The sequence below is a fragment of the Bufo bufo genome, chromosome 2 (assembly GCF_905171765.1).
Source record: "Bufo bufo chromosome 2, aBufBuf1.1, whole genome shotgun sequence".
Lineage (NCBI taxonomy): Eukaryota > Metazoa > Chordata > Amphibia > Anura > Bufonidae > Bufo > Bufo bufo.
Genome location: NC_053390.1, coordinates 39,547,867 through 39,562,316, shown reverse-complemented (window position 1 = coordinate 39,562,316; position 14,450 = coordinate 39,547,867). Strand labels below are relative to the sequence as shown.

Here is a 14,450-nt window from a genome sequence, read left to right as displayed (position 1 = left end):
AAACAAAATAGGATCAAAGGAAAGGAGGAGATGCAGAGAAGAAGTGCAGGGAGAGTTTTACTTTTTGCCCTTCTATGAAGCTTCAGGAACGTTCACACTCTCTCAAGGGAAAGCCCCCGGCACTAAGGGAATATGAAATAATGGTACGACGACTGGACTGTGATACTTACACGTAGCTTATGTCAGCAGGACAGGTGAGAAAAGGAGGCTAGAATGAGAAAAGGATGAGCGAAAAATAAACGGAAAGACACAAAGGAGACCACAGAAAAATGCGCAGAACGCGGGAAACGTAAAGAAGGAATCCAAGACAGCGGTGAATGGAGGAGGGAAATGGAAACTTGATGCTTAAAGGGGTTGTCCGGGTTCAGAGCTGAACACACAAATATCCCCTTCTTCACCTCTGATTTGAGCATCGGAGCATTTCATGCTGGATCGCGCAGGGCAAGGGGTTTTTTGCAAACATTTTTCACTGCTAGGCAGAGGCTTCCGCCTAGCAGTGTTCCTGGTGACGTCAGCGGCACTGATGGCTGGGCTTTAGCGCTGTCCTAGCTGTTTTACAGACTAGGGCAGTGCTAAAGTCCACCTATTAGTGCTGGTGATGTCACCGGGCTCACTGCTAGGTGAAAGCATCTGTCTAGCTTACCCATGGAGAGCCCGGTACGTCACCGGATCTCCAGAAAAAGCCCATGCCCTGCGCCATTCAGCTCGTGCCAGAGGGGCCGAGTGGGTGGAAGATGGGGATATGCCCAGGTTCAACTCTGAGGGGTTTAAGGGGGGTTTTGCAGGATCATGGAGCCTAATGAAAAATTCCCACTCACCTGCTCTCTGCTGTTCTGTTCCAGCTCCCTGGCTCTGTTCTTCCGGTCCCCAGATCGCTTACTTCCAGCATGGATACAGACAGGGTCACGTGCTCCGCTGTAGCGGCAAATTGTCCCCAAGTGCCTCCATCACTGCCAGTGCATGTGACCCTGTCCGTACCCAAGGAGTAAATAGACCAGAGAACTGAACCGGACCAGCAGGGCGTTAGGAAGAAAGAGCCATAATCCTTAAAGCCCCCTTTAAAGGGGTAGTCCCTGAATAACTCAATGACGCTCCACAACCTCTATGGGACTATCTCCGCCAGTACCACAGACTTTGAATGGAGCAGCAGGGCGCATGCTCACCTATCCCACTCTATTCACACAGGGACATAGGAAACCCGGTTCTCGTGATGGAGGTTCCAGCAGTCGTACCCCTACTTATTACCCATCCTGTGGACAGCTGAAGAGTCATCAATCTGGGACTATCCCTTTAAGGTATAGAGTGAATCATAAACCTAGCAATATGAATGTGATCTTCAGGTACCACGTGAAGTACGTGGCGCAGCTCCTAATAGTTACACTGCTATCTGACAACCAGATTAGAGGCTCAAGTGCTAAGTGCACCCTGCACTTAGAAGGCCCCAGTGATGAGACTCCGGCCTCCATAGACCAGGGCCTATAGTCAGATACCAGTATGGTGCAGGGAACACTAACCTGTATGTAATGAATGGATGAAGTGGGATAAACTCTGCCGGGCCAAATTCTACACTACATCCAAAGGTTGTCAGAGTCAGGAGTTCACCCATCCGCGTCAGCAGGAGCAGAGACCCTCTCTTCAGTACACAGGCCAGGAAGAGACTGTCCACAGTCCAGGACATATCTGCCACCCAGTACGACCTGTAAAGAAGAGGAAACCTTAGACCAGGGATCTCCAGCGTCACTTAGAGAACACATAGAAGGAACGCTCTCCTGACCGTAGCAATCTGGGTGGGATCGGCTGATCCCTACTGCCGCACCCCCTCAGGCTGCCGCACACGGTGACGAAGTTCATGGTGTTTATGAAGAGGACACGGGTCTCCTGGAAGAAGGAAGGAGGCATAATATCCAGCAGAGATGTCACACAGGCCCTGCAGGGGGTGACTGTACGCTTCAGGGCAGTACCTTCGGGTCTTTTTGGTTTAATGCCACGGTCAGAACGGACCCGTCTCTGGAGAAGCGAGCCAGCAAGGAGCCTCGGGATTTCACCGGTGCGCAGGACGGAGCGATGCCGACCACAGACAGGTCCTGCGTGGTCCATTGAACATGGTATGGGGCCGCACTGAAAGGAGATTAACCCTTTAAATAACCTCATCTACAAAAGTGTTCATTTACCCAACCCTCAGTATACGAGAAGGAAAACTGTATGCATTAATGTATCATTCTTGTGCACTGACATCAAGCAGAGATCTTGACAACATGAAGGAATGGAAACTCGAATTTGATTAGAAAGTTGTAGAATGTTTCATTCATACAGCGATTACGCTTTAAAGGTAACCAGTCACCGGGATTTTGTGTATAGAGCTGAGGACATGGGTTGTTAGATGGCCGCTAGCACATCCGTAATACCCAGCCCCCATAGCTCTGTGTGCTTTTATTGTGTAAAAAAAAACTATTTGATACATATGCAAATTACCTTGAGATGTGTCCTGTCCCTGAGATGAGTCCAGCGTGAAGGAGCCCAGCACTGCCCCGCATCCTCAGAATCTCCTCCTTGCTCCCCGACGTCAGAAAGCTAGAGCGCCGTAATCTCGCGATGTGCGAGCTAGCGCATGCGCAGTTCGTTCCCTGAGACTGATGCCAGCACAGGGAAGGAACACTATGACGACACTGCGCATGCGCTAGCTTGCATGCACTCTAGCTTTCTGACGTCGGGGAGCAAGGAGGAAATTCTGAGGATGCGAGGCGGTGCTGGGCTCCTTCACTCTAGACTCATCTCAGAGACAGACTCATCTGGTAAGGACCCAATGGCATTTTAAGGGGCCCCTCCAAAGTAATAAAGGGGTGAACATGTCTGAATTTAATATGCCTGATCCGTTTTTTGCCGCAGGAGATAAGCAGCGCCAGGCGACCACCAGTATCACAGCTCCTACCCCTCACAGTGTCTGGCTGATGCATGCATTACTATGGAGAGAACCAGGGAGAAAGCTAAGTAACTCTCTGCCTAAAGTCCTTGGCTTGTTGTAATTAACCCTTCATGGTGTACAGAACCCCTAAAAGGGCGGCATTTACCTGTGCAGCTTCTGATCTTTCTCAAACCATTGCAGAGCCAGGAAAGTCATCACAAGCCGTAGTCCTGAATAGAAGAGGAACGCGCACAAGCAGCAGTCACCCAGCACCTACGAAAATGGAAGGGCAGAACTAGAATAATGCACCAGGCAGGATACAGGAAAGCTGGGTGACAACCAGTAGGACCACCTTAATGCCAGATACATCCAGGCTCATCCACCAATGCAGAAACAGGAAGACCTGCCGTTCAGGGCTCTCAGAAAGCTGGGTGAGGGCCATACAGGGAGCCGTTATGGTGGCCATTAGGGATGAGCGAATCGACTTTGGATGAAACATCCGAAGTCAATTCACATAATACTTTGTTTGAATACTGTACAGAGCGAGTGCTCCATACAGCATTAGAATGTATGGGCTCCTATGAGCCGAAGTTATTTGTTCGTGAAGTTTAGCGAGACTTCGCATAATAACTTCATAAATCGATTTCTACTGTAAAAAAACATTTCCCGAACTCAGGTTCGGTTCCAAGGTACCACTTCTCGAGTTCTGGAAATGTTTTTTTACAGTAGAAATCGATTTATGAAGTTATTATGCGAAGTCTAGCTAAACTTCACAAACAAATAACTTCGGCTCATAGGAGCCAATACATTCTAATGCTGTATGGAGTGCTTGCTCCGTACCGTATTCAAACAAAGTATTATGTGAATCGACTTCGGATGTTTCATTCAAAGTCGATTCGCTCATCCCTAATGGCCATAGCTGCATACAAGTTAATAAAGGGGTATTCCGGCAAAATAACAAGGATTTGCAGTGGAATCCTATTGTTGTACAAAAAAATAAATCAGCTTATACTAACTTCCCCGATGCTCAGGCGGTGCCGTTCTGATGGTGGCCATTTCCCCACCGCGCTCCACTTCCTGCGTTATTTTTTTTAAAGCAATACGACCCGCTGCAAGGCCTTTTTATTTTACAGAGCATTGTTTAGACTGGATACAACTGCTAGTTTGTTACAATGTATCAGTCTGGAGTCCGGGCTGTTTAGCTCACAGAGCATTGTCTAGACTGGATACAACTGTACTAGTTTGTTACAATGTATCAGTCTGGAGTCCGGGCTGTTTAGCTCACAGAGCATTGTCTAGACTGGATACAACTCTGCTAGTTTGTTACAATGTATCAGTCTGGAGTCCAGGCGGTTTAGCTCGCAGAGCATTGTCTAGACTGGATACAACTGTACTAGTTTGTTACAATGTATCAGTCTGGAGTCCGGGCTGTTTAGCTCACAGAGCATTGTCTAGACTGGATACAACTGTGCTAGTTTGTTACAATGTATCAGTCTGGAGTCCGGGCTGTTTAGCTCACAGAGCATTGTCTAGACTGGATACAACTGTACTAGTTTGTTACAATGTATCAGTCTGGAGTCCGGGCTGTTTAGCTCACAGAGCATTGTCTAGACTGGATACAACTCTGCTAGTTTGTTACAATGTATCAGTCTGGAGTCCAGGCGGTTTAGCTCGCAGAGCATTGTCTAGACTGGATACAACTGTACTAGTTTGTTACAATGTATCAGTCTGGAGTCCGGGCTGTTTAGCTCACAGAGCATTGTCTAGACTGGATACAACTGTGCTAGTTTGTTACAATGTATCAGTCTGGAGTCCGGGCTGTTTAGCTCACAGAGCATTGTCTAGACTGGATACAACTGTACTAGTTTGTTACAATGTATCAGTCTGGAGTCCGGGCTGTTTAGCTCACAGAGCATTGTCTAGACTGGATACAACTGTGCTAGTTTGTTACAATGTATCAGTCTGGAGTCCGAGCTGTTTAGCTCACAGAGCATTGTCTAGACTGGATACAACTCTGCTAGTTTGTTACAATGTATCAGTCTGGAGTCCAGGCGGTTTAGCTCGCAGAGCATTGTCTAGACTGGATACAACTGTACTAGTTTGTTACAATGTATCAGTCTGGAGTCCGGGCTGTTTAGCTCACAGAGCATTGTCTAGACTGGATACAACTCTGCTAGTTTGTTACAATGTATCAGTCTGGAGTCCGGGCTGTTTAGCTCACAGAGCATTGTCTAGACTGGATACAACTGTACTAGTTTGTTACAATGTATCAGTCTGGAGTCCAGGCTGTTTAGCTCACAGAGCATTGTCTAGACTGTCTACAACTGTACTAGTTTGTTACAATGTATCAGTCTGGAGTCCGGGCTGTTTAGCTCACAGAGCATTGTCTAGACTGGATACAACTGTGCTAGTTTGTTACAATGTATCAGTCTGGAGTCCGGGCTGTTTAGCTCACAGAGCATTGTCTAGACTGGATACAACTGTGCTAGTTTGTTACAATGTATCAGTCTGGAGTCCTGGCTGTTTAGCTCACAGAGCATTGTCTAGACTGGATACAACTGTGCTAGTTTGTTACAATGTATCAGTCTGGAGTCCGGGCTGTTTAGCTCACAGAGCATTGTCTAGACTGGATACAACTCTGCTAGTTTGTTACAATGTATCAGTCTGGAGTCCGAGCTGTTTAGCTCACAGAGCATTGTCTAGACTGGATACAACTCTGCTAGTTTGTTACAATGTATCAGTCTGGAGTCCAGGCGGTTTAGCTCGCAGAGCATTGTCTAGACTGGATACAACTGTACTAGTTTGTTACAATGTATCAGTCTGGAGTCCGGGCTGTTTAGCTCACAGAGCATTGTCTAGACTGGATACAACTCTGCTAGTTTGTTACAATGTATCAGTCTGTAGTCCGGGCTGTTTAGCTCACAGAGCATTGTCTAGACTGGATACAACTGTACTAGTTTGTTACAATGTATCAGTCTGGAGTCCAGGCTGTTTAGCTCACAGAGCATTGTCTAGACTGTCTACAACTGTACTAGTTTGTTACAATGTATCAGTCTGGAGTCCGGGCTGTTTAGCTCACAGAGCATTGTCTAGACTGGATACAACTGTGCTAGTTTGTTACAATGTATCAGTCTGGAGTCCGGGCTGTTTAGCTCACAGAGCATTGTCTAGACTGGATACAACTGTGCTAGTTTGTTACAATGTATTAGTCTGGAGTCCGGGCTGTTTAGCTCACAGAGCATTGTCTAGACTGGATACAACTGTGCTAGTTTGTTACAATGTATCAGTCTGGAGTCCGGGCTGTTTAGCTCACAGCATTGTCTAGACTAGATACAACTCTGCTAGTTTGTTACAATGTATCAGTCTGTAGTCCGGGCTGTTTAGCTCACAGAGCATTGTCTAGACTGGATACAGTTGTCTCCACTTCTCACTGAGAGCAGGACCGGCTATGGACAGGATTACTGCCTCTGAATGGAAGCAAGAGTCTTCTCAGTCACTGACTGCAACCAGAGGTCTTGACAATGGTGAAAAAATAAAACATGAAGGGGGAGATTTATCAAAACTGGTATAAAGGAAAACTTGCTTGGTTTCCCATAGCAACCAATCAGATTCCATTTTCCGAAGCAGCTCTGATAAATTTCCCCCAAAGTCTTTTAGAAAGTTGTAGATTTACTCTCCGCTCTTCATTTACACAGAGACTTTACAGCGCAGTCGCTGCGCCTCCGTAGGATGGCTGTACCTCATTCTTGATGAAGATGGCGTGCACAGTCGCCTCCCTGTCCGTCGCACTGGGGAACACGCCGCTGTCACCATGCTCTATCTTGCTCCACCGGCTCGGCAGGACCCTCTTCTTCTGGGGCAGGGGTGGAGGCTTTTGCTCGGTGTTCTCCCACAGGTAGACGGTGCCGGTGTGAGTCGCCAGGAGAACCCTGCTTCCGTCATCGCACACATAAAGGTGCAGCTTCAAGGAGTTTCCTAGATGAAGACATGAAGGGCACTTTACCGGGCGGTCTCCAATCTCTGCTTATCACTTGCACAAGTCATAGAACTTCTTATCGCGTTCAGCACCACGTGTAAAGGGGTTCTCCTAGAACTGGCCTTGGTGGTGCATCCCTAGTCCATCAAGATGTTCTCAGAGGGGGTTGGACCCCAGCAGCCACCGTGTAGTGGTGTTCAGAACAGTGCCACTTTCATCTCAGTGGTCACATCCGGTATTGCAGCCAGCTACAAAAACTAATCCTGGATACATGTTACAACCTATTGGTTGGCAAACCTTGTGCGTTTCAAGCCACGCGCCTGTTCCTCAATAATCCGCTCCTCCTCACGGTACACAGCACAGTGGATTACTCTTTTTGGCGCATTTACTTCAGAAATAGGTCAGTTCATGCGTCATTAATGCACCAAATTTTAGATGACGAATGCAAGGAGTAAGTGCAGGATCTGTAACAGAGGACGTGCAGGATCTGTAGACCCCCGAGCACCCCAAAATGTGATCATCCTGTCGTCAAGATTACCTTGAGCCGAGACGATTTCCTCCGAGATCTCGCCGTTAGTCGGAATGATCTGCAGACAGTCCAAATCCTTATTCCACAGAGACAGCTCCCCGGTGCGGTGCAGGGCGGCCAGCCAGGCTCCTGGGGAAGGAGACACAAGGAGACAAGAAGATGACCCCCACTTTATACAGACAACCTAACGATTCGCACAAGAGGAGGGAGCAATGGGTTATCTATGTAATACAGGACAGGAGAGAGACGCTCTATGTAACCGCTCTCCACTCCAGACAAGAGATGAGGACCCCCCTCTATTAACCCACTAATAGGGTTTTATAAACTGGCTGAGCCCTGTATAACATACAACTCAACGTGTGACATCTGCAGAGAGCTCCTGACCATTATCAGACGTAGCAAGGATCACAATGCTGCTCTTCTTCAATAACGTCCTCTTCACATGGCCAGACCGCAGCTTCACCTCACTGACCTGCCGCTCATCAACCAGGAACACGCCTTCCTTCTCCTAGAAGAAGACATCCCAAGAGTCAGTGTGCCTCAGGTGATGTGTGTACACAGGGACTGCACCAGCAGAATAGTGAGTGCAGCTCCGGAGTATAGTACAGGATGTAACTCAGAATCAGTACAGGATAAGTAATATAATGTATGTACACAGTGACTGCACCAGCAGAATAGTGAGTGCAGCTCTGGAGTAAAATACAGGATGTAACTCAGGATCAGTACAGGATAAGTAATGTAATGTATGTACATGGTGACTCCACCAGCAGAATAGTGAGTGCAGCTCTGGAGTATAATACAGGATGTAATTCAGGATCAGTACAGGATAAGTAATGTATGTACACAGTGACTCCACCAGCAGAATAGTGAGTGCAGCTCTGGAGTATAATACAGGATGTAATTCAGGATCAGTACAGGATAAGTAATGTATGTACACAGTGACTCCACCAGCAGAATAGTGAGTGCAGCTCTGGAGTATAATGCAGGATGTAGTCAGTAGAAGTAATACATGATACTGCTGTTACGTAGGTTGATGATTTTGGTACTGACCTGGCCCAACCAACACAGCCTGGGACACGGCTTTTTCCTCTTGATGCTGGTAGATAGAAGAACCTCTAACGAGACGTCCATGTTCCTCACAACATATCAGCGATGTCTTGCACTCGGCTGGAAGGTGCGTCCCGGTACCTGGGGCCAGTGACAGGAGCAGAAAGGAAACACTCGGTTATGGAGCTGCACTGTGAGCGATTTCCTGACTTTAAAATTATTTTCACAATCTGCCGAAATCTTTGAGAAACATGAATAATGTCAGCCGCGGAACATACTGCAGCGACGCCGTATAACACTGCATACCCAGCCCTCTCCACAATGACACCGTGCCACCCAGACCCAGTCACCACAATGACACTGTGCCACCTAGCCCTCTCCACAATGACACTGTGCCACCCAGCCCTCACCACAATGACACCATGCCACCCAGAGCCAGTCACCACAATGACACTGTGCCACCCAGACACCACAATGACACCATGCCACCCAGCCCTCTCCACAATGACACCGTGCCACCCAGACCCAGTCACCACAATGACACCGTGCCACCCAGACCCAGTCACCACAATGACACCGTGCCACCCAGACCCAGTCACCACAATGACACCGTGCCACCCAGACCCAGTCACCACAATGACACCGTGCCACCCAGACCCAGTCACCACAATGACACCGTGCCACCCAGACCCAGTCACCACAATGACACCGTGCCACCCAGACCCAGTCACCACAATGACACCGTGCCACCCAGACCCAGTCACCACAATGACACCGTGCCACCCAGCCCTCTCCACAATGACACCGTGCCACCCAGCCCTCTCCACAATGACACCGTGCCACCCAGCCCTCTCCACAATGACACCGTGCCACCCAGCCCTCTCCACAATGACACCGTGCCACCTAGCCCTCTCCACAATGACACCGTGCCACCCAGCCCTCTCCACAATGACACCGTGCCACCCAGCCCTCTCCACAATGACACCGTGCCACCCAGCCCTCTCCACAATGACACCGTGCCACCCAGACCTCTCCACAATGACACCGTGCCACCCAGCCCTCTCCACAATGACACCGTGCCACCCAGACCCAGTCACCACAATGACACTGTGCCACCTAGCCCTCTCCACAATGACACTGTGCCACCCAGCCCTCTCCACAATGACACCGTGCCACCCAGACCTCTCCACAATGACACCGTGCCACCCAGACCCAGTCACCACAATGACACTGTGCCACCTAGCCCTCTCCACAATGACACTGTGCCACCCAGCCCTCTCCACAATGATACCATGCCACCCAGCCCTCTCCACAATGATACCATGCCACCCAGACCCAGTCACCACAATGACACCGTGCCACCTAGCCCTCTCCACAATGACACTGTGCCACCCAGCCCTCTCCACAATGATACCATGCCACCCAGACCCAGTCACCACAATGACACCGTGCCACCCAGCCCTCTCCACAATGACACCGTGCCACTAGTGTTGTGCGAACTTGTGTTTTAAGTTCGGCGTCTAAAGTTCGGGTTATCGAAGTATCGGGTTATGGATTCCGCTACCACGGACCATAACGGAATTTAGAATCCATAACGGGATACTTCGATAACCCGAACTTTAGACGCCAAACTTAAAACACAAGTTCGCTCAACAGTACACGCCACCCAGCCCTCAACACTGACACCGTGCCACCCAGCACTGGTCACAATGACACTGTGCCACCCAGCACTGGTCACAATGACACCGTGCCACCCAGCACTGGTCACAATGACACCGTGCCACCCAGCACTGGTCACAATGACACCGTGCCACCCAGCCCTCTCCTCGATGACACCGTGCCACCCAGACCTCGACAACAGTTGTGGAACTACAACTCTCAGTATAAACCCGCAGCCATCTATGAAGGAATGCTGGGAGTTGTGGTTCCTCAGCAGGTAGCAGTGCTGAGCTCCCCACAGTCCCATAGACAGGGCGTCTCACCTGGATCTCGGGCCGCCGCTCTGTACACTCAGGCTCCAGCTCTCTGACATGCCGGATCTCCTCCCAGGAAGCCCGGGAAGACGAGCGGCAACAGCAGGCTGTAACGGAGATGGAAGCGGCCCGGCCCCTGGATACAGCACAGCCCTCCCCACAGGCGGCGCCGCCGCAACACTAGAGGGCGCTAGAGTACAGCCCGGCCAGAAGAGGCGGTGTATCACTCCTAAACTGTACCACCAGAGGGCGCTGGTCTTCCCTCCAGACTATATAGGTGGGCGTTAACATTGCAGAGAACTCCGCCCCTAGAGGCAGAGAAGGCGGGCTGCTGCCGTGAGCGCCGCAGTCGGTGTATAACCAGCAGCCGCCGCTAGGGGCGCTGTATCGGGGAGGCGGAAGGTGGCTGACAGCGGATGGATCCTAAGTGTTGTGTGCATCATATACCGCCTTCTGTTTTGAGTTAAGTTTTGGGCGGAATTAAAGGCGTGGCCTAGTTGGAAAACATTTGCAGCTGGGCACATTTTGTCCATCATTGTCCTCAGTAATCTTCACAGTAATATGTCTAGATATGTGCCCCTCACAGCAGTTATGCCCATATAGGTGCTCCCTTCACAGTAGTTATGCCCAGATAGGTGCCCTCTCAGAGTAATATGCCAAGATATGTGCCCCTTTTACAGTATTTATATGTGCCCCCTCACAATAGGTATACGAAGATATGTGCCCCCTCACAGCAGTTATGCCCAGATATGTGCCCTCTCAGAGAAATATGCCAAGATATGTGCCCCTCACAATAGTTTTGCCAAGATATGTGCCCCTCACAATAGTTTTGCCAAGATATGTGCCCCCTCACAGTAGTTATGACAAGATATGTGCCCCCTCACAGAAGTTATGCCCAGATATGTGCCCCCCTCACAGTAGTTATGCCCATATAGGTGCCCTCTCACACTAAGATGCCCAGATATGTGCCCCCTTTACAGTATTTATGCCCAGATGTGCCCCGTTCACATTAGTTACTCCCAGATGTGTCCCTTCACAGTAGTTAGGCCCTATATGTGAAGGAGGAGCAGAGGCTGATTCCTGCCCGTCACCGCTCCTCCTGTACAGACCAGCAGTGCAATGTGTGACAGATATTGTTCTGCTGCTGGAGGGCGCCGGCCGCTTAGAGGAATGGTGGAGTAGGGAGAGGACGGCGCCCCGCTTTGAGAAGCCGGAAACCCGGAGGCATGCACTTCACGGGCTTGAACGCCTCCCCCGATGGAGATCGGGGAAGGCGTTCATTCATAGTAATGAGCCTGATTAGTCTTCCAGGCTCATTACTTGTTTATCTTGTGAATGGCATTGGGGGACACAGCACTATGGGTATATGCCCAGCTCACACTAGGAGGCTGACACTAGAAAGGAAAAGTGTTTGTCCACCCAGATGGGCTATACCCTCTGCGCAGACACTAAACTAACCAGTTTTAGTCTGGTGTCCGTAGGAGGCAGACATGACCTTCTCTGTTTTTTTGCAGGTCTTGCTGCTTTTTATTTTATTCTTTTTTCTTTTCTTCTGCAGGTCTCGGCCTGCTGCAGGATGGGGCTTCATCGTGAATACCCACTTTAGTTGCACCCCCTGCGGGTGTGTACTCTAAGTCAGTGGCGTTGCTAGGGCTGGTGTCACCCGGTGCGGTAGAAAATGGTGTATATTGTGTGGCACAGTGTAGAGGTATACTGTATATTGTGTGGCACAGTGTAGAGGTATACTGTATATTGTGTGGCACAGTGTAGAGGTATACTGTATATTGTGGGGCACAGTGTAGAGGTATACTGTATATTGTGTGGCACAGTGTAGAGGTATACTGTATATTGTGTGGCACAGTGTAGCGGTATACTGTATATTGTGGGGCACAGTGTAGAGGTATACTGTATATTGTGTGGCACAGTGTAGAGGTATACTGTATATTGTGTGGCACAGTGTAGAGGTATACTGTATATTGTGTGGCACAGTGTAGCGGTATACTGTATATTGTGTGGCACAGTGTAGAGGTATACTGTATATTGTGTGGCACAGTGTAGAGGTATACTGTATATTGTGGGGCACAGTGTAGAGGTATACTGTATATTGTGTGGCACAGTGTAGCGGTATACTGTATATTGTGTGGCACAGTGTAGAGGTATACTGTATATTGTGTGGCACAGTGTAGAGGTATACTGTATATTGTGTGGCACAGTGTAGCGGTATACTGTATATTGTGTGGCACAGTGTAGAGGTATACTGTATATTGTGTGGCACAGTGTAGCGGTATACTGTATATTGTGTGGCACAGTGTAGCGGTATACTGTATATTGTAGGGCACAGTGTAGAGGTATACTGTATATTGTGTGGCACAGTGTAGCGGTATACTGTATATTGTGTGGCACAGTGTATGCTATATGTGTATAACAAACATATTTCACATAAAAACTAAGTTACTTGGCTTGGCCCTTGGGGATCTCGGACACCACTTCAACACTTTGGTCGGGGGCTCGGCGGAGCTGATGTGTTTTATCCTAATGAGAAAGATTTCATAATAAGGATTTGGAGAAGAGGCAGAGGGATAGCAGAGAAGGGAGAGGCTGGTGCTGCTACTAGGGGGTCATACCATGGGGGAGTAATAAAGCCCACCATAATGCCCCCTCAGCACCCTAGTAGAAATAATTCTCCTTTTAATGTGACAGTGCAAAAAATATCCCCTTGTAATGCCCCCAGTTGAGCTAATGTCCCCATAGTGCCCCCATAATGTCCCAGTATAAAATACCCCTATATAGTGCCCCCAGTGAATTCCCCCATAGTGCTCCTTTCCCCCTTCTTCCTGCTAGTGCCCCCCATAATGTACCAGTATAAAATGCCCCATATATAGTGCCCCTGTAGATGCCCCTCAGTGTCCGGCCTCTGATAGGCTGCCGGCCTAGTGTCCCCCATAATGCCCCCCAATAATGTGCCAGTAAGTGTCCCCATAGATGCCCCCCCATCATGTGCCAGTATCAAATGCCTCTCTCCTCCCCCCCCCACATGTCCCAGTATCATAGTGCCATCTACCCCCCAATGTGCCAGTATGAAGTGCCTCTCTCCTCCCCCCACATGTCCCAGTATCATAGTGCCATGCCATCTCCCCCCCCCCATGTGCCAGTATCAGGTGCCAACCCCCCTCCCCCCATGTGCCAGTATCAAGTGCCCCCCCCCTCCTCCCCCCATGGCAGTAACAGTCGGGTATTAAAAAAAATAAAATAAACACTTCTACTTACCTCCATGTCAGCGATGCAATGCAGCCTCTTCCTGTGTCCCGCCCTGTATGTCCATATATGGAGTTAGTGCTTGTGTATTTCACAAAAGCTTCTGCTGGGATTTGAACCCACAACCTTCTGTATCAGAGGCAAAGCATCTAACCACACGGCCATAAGAACAACCTTGCTACAGTCTGAAAATATATGAGACTTGTACTGTTATAGCTGTACATCTATACACATAACAGCTGCCCTAACACACCCAGCACTGCTATATCTCTATATGACAGCTGTCCCAGCACACTCAGCTCTGCTATATCTCTATAAATGATAGCTGCCCCAGCACACCCAGCTCTGCTACATATGATACACATGACAGCTTCACCAGCACACTCAGCTCTACTATATCTCTATATATGACAGCTGCTCCAGCAAACCCAGCTCTGCTACATCTATACACATGACAGCTGCCCCAACACACCCAGCACTGCTATATCTCTATATGACAGCTGTCCCAGCACACTCAGCTCTGCTATATCTCTATAAATGATAGCTGCCCCAGCACACCCAGCTCTGCTACATATGATACACATGACAGCTGCACCAGCACACTCAGCTCTACTATATCTCTATATATGACAGCTGCTCCAGCAAACCCAGCTCTGCTACATCTATACACATGACAGCTGCCCAAACACACCCAGCACTGCTACATCTAATACACATGACAGCTGCACCAGCACACTCAGCTCTACTATATCTCTATATATGACAGCT

The 14,450-nt window shown here is 49.1% G+C and overlaps 1 protein-coding gene across 1 annotated transcript in view; it reads right to left on the bottom strand.

The window, feature by feature from the left end:
• The window catches only part of CPLANE1 (ciliogenesis and planar polarity effector 1), a 73,920-nt gene extending 63,280 nt beyond the window's left edge, over positions 1–10,640 (bottom strand). The window contains exons 1-9 of the mRNA XM_040419602.1: positions 10,437–10,640; positions 8,458–8,595; positions 7,792–7,915; positions 7,417–7,536; positions 6,642–6,877; positions 3,069–3,175; positions 1,962–2,118; positions 1,775–1,878; positions 1,515–1,697 (exon numbers count right to left, since the gene is read on the bottom strand). Coding sequence (XP_040275536.1) covers positions 1,515–1,697; positions 1,775–1,878; positions 1,962–2,118; positions 3,069–3,175; positions 6,642–6,877; positions 7,417–7,536; positions 7,792–7,915; positions 8,458–8,538 — 1,112 coding nt within the window. The 5' untranslated portion in view covers positions 8,539–8,595; positions 10,437–10,640. The remainder of the gene's footprint in view (positions 1–1,514; positions 1,698–1,774; positions 1,879–1,961; positions 2,119–3,068; positions 3,176–6,641; positions 6,878–7,416; positions 7,537–7,791; positions 7,916–8,457; positions 8,596–10,436) is intronic.
• Between the last annotated feature and the right edge of the window lie 3,810 nt (positions 10,641–14,450).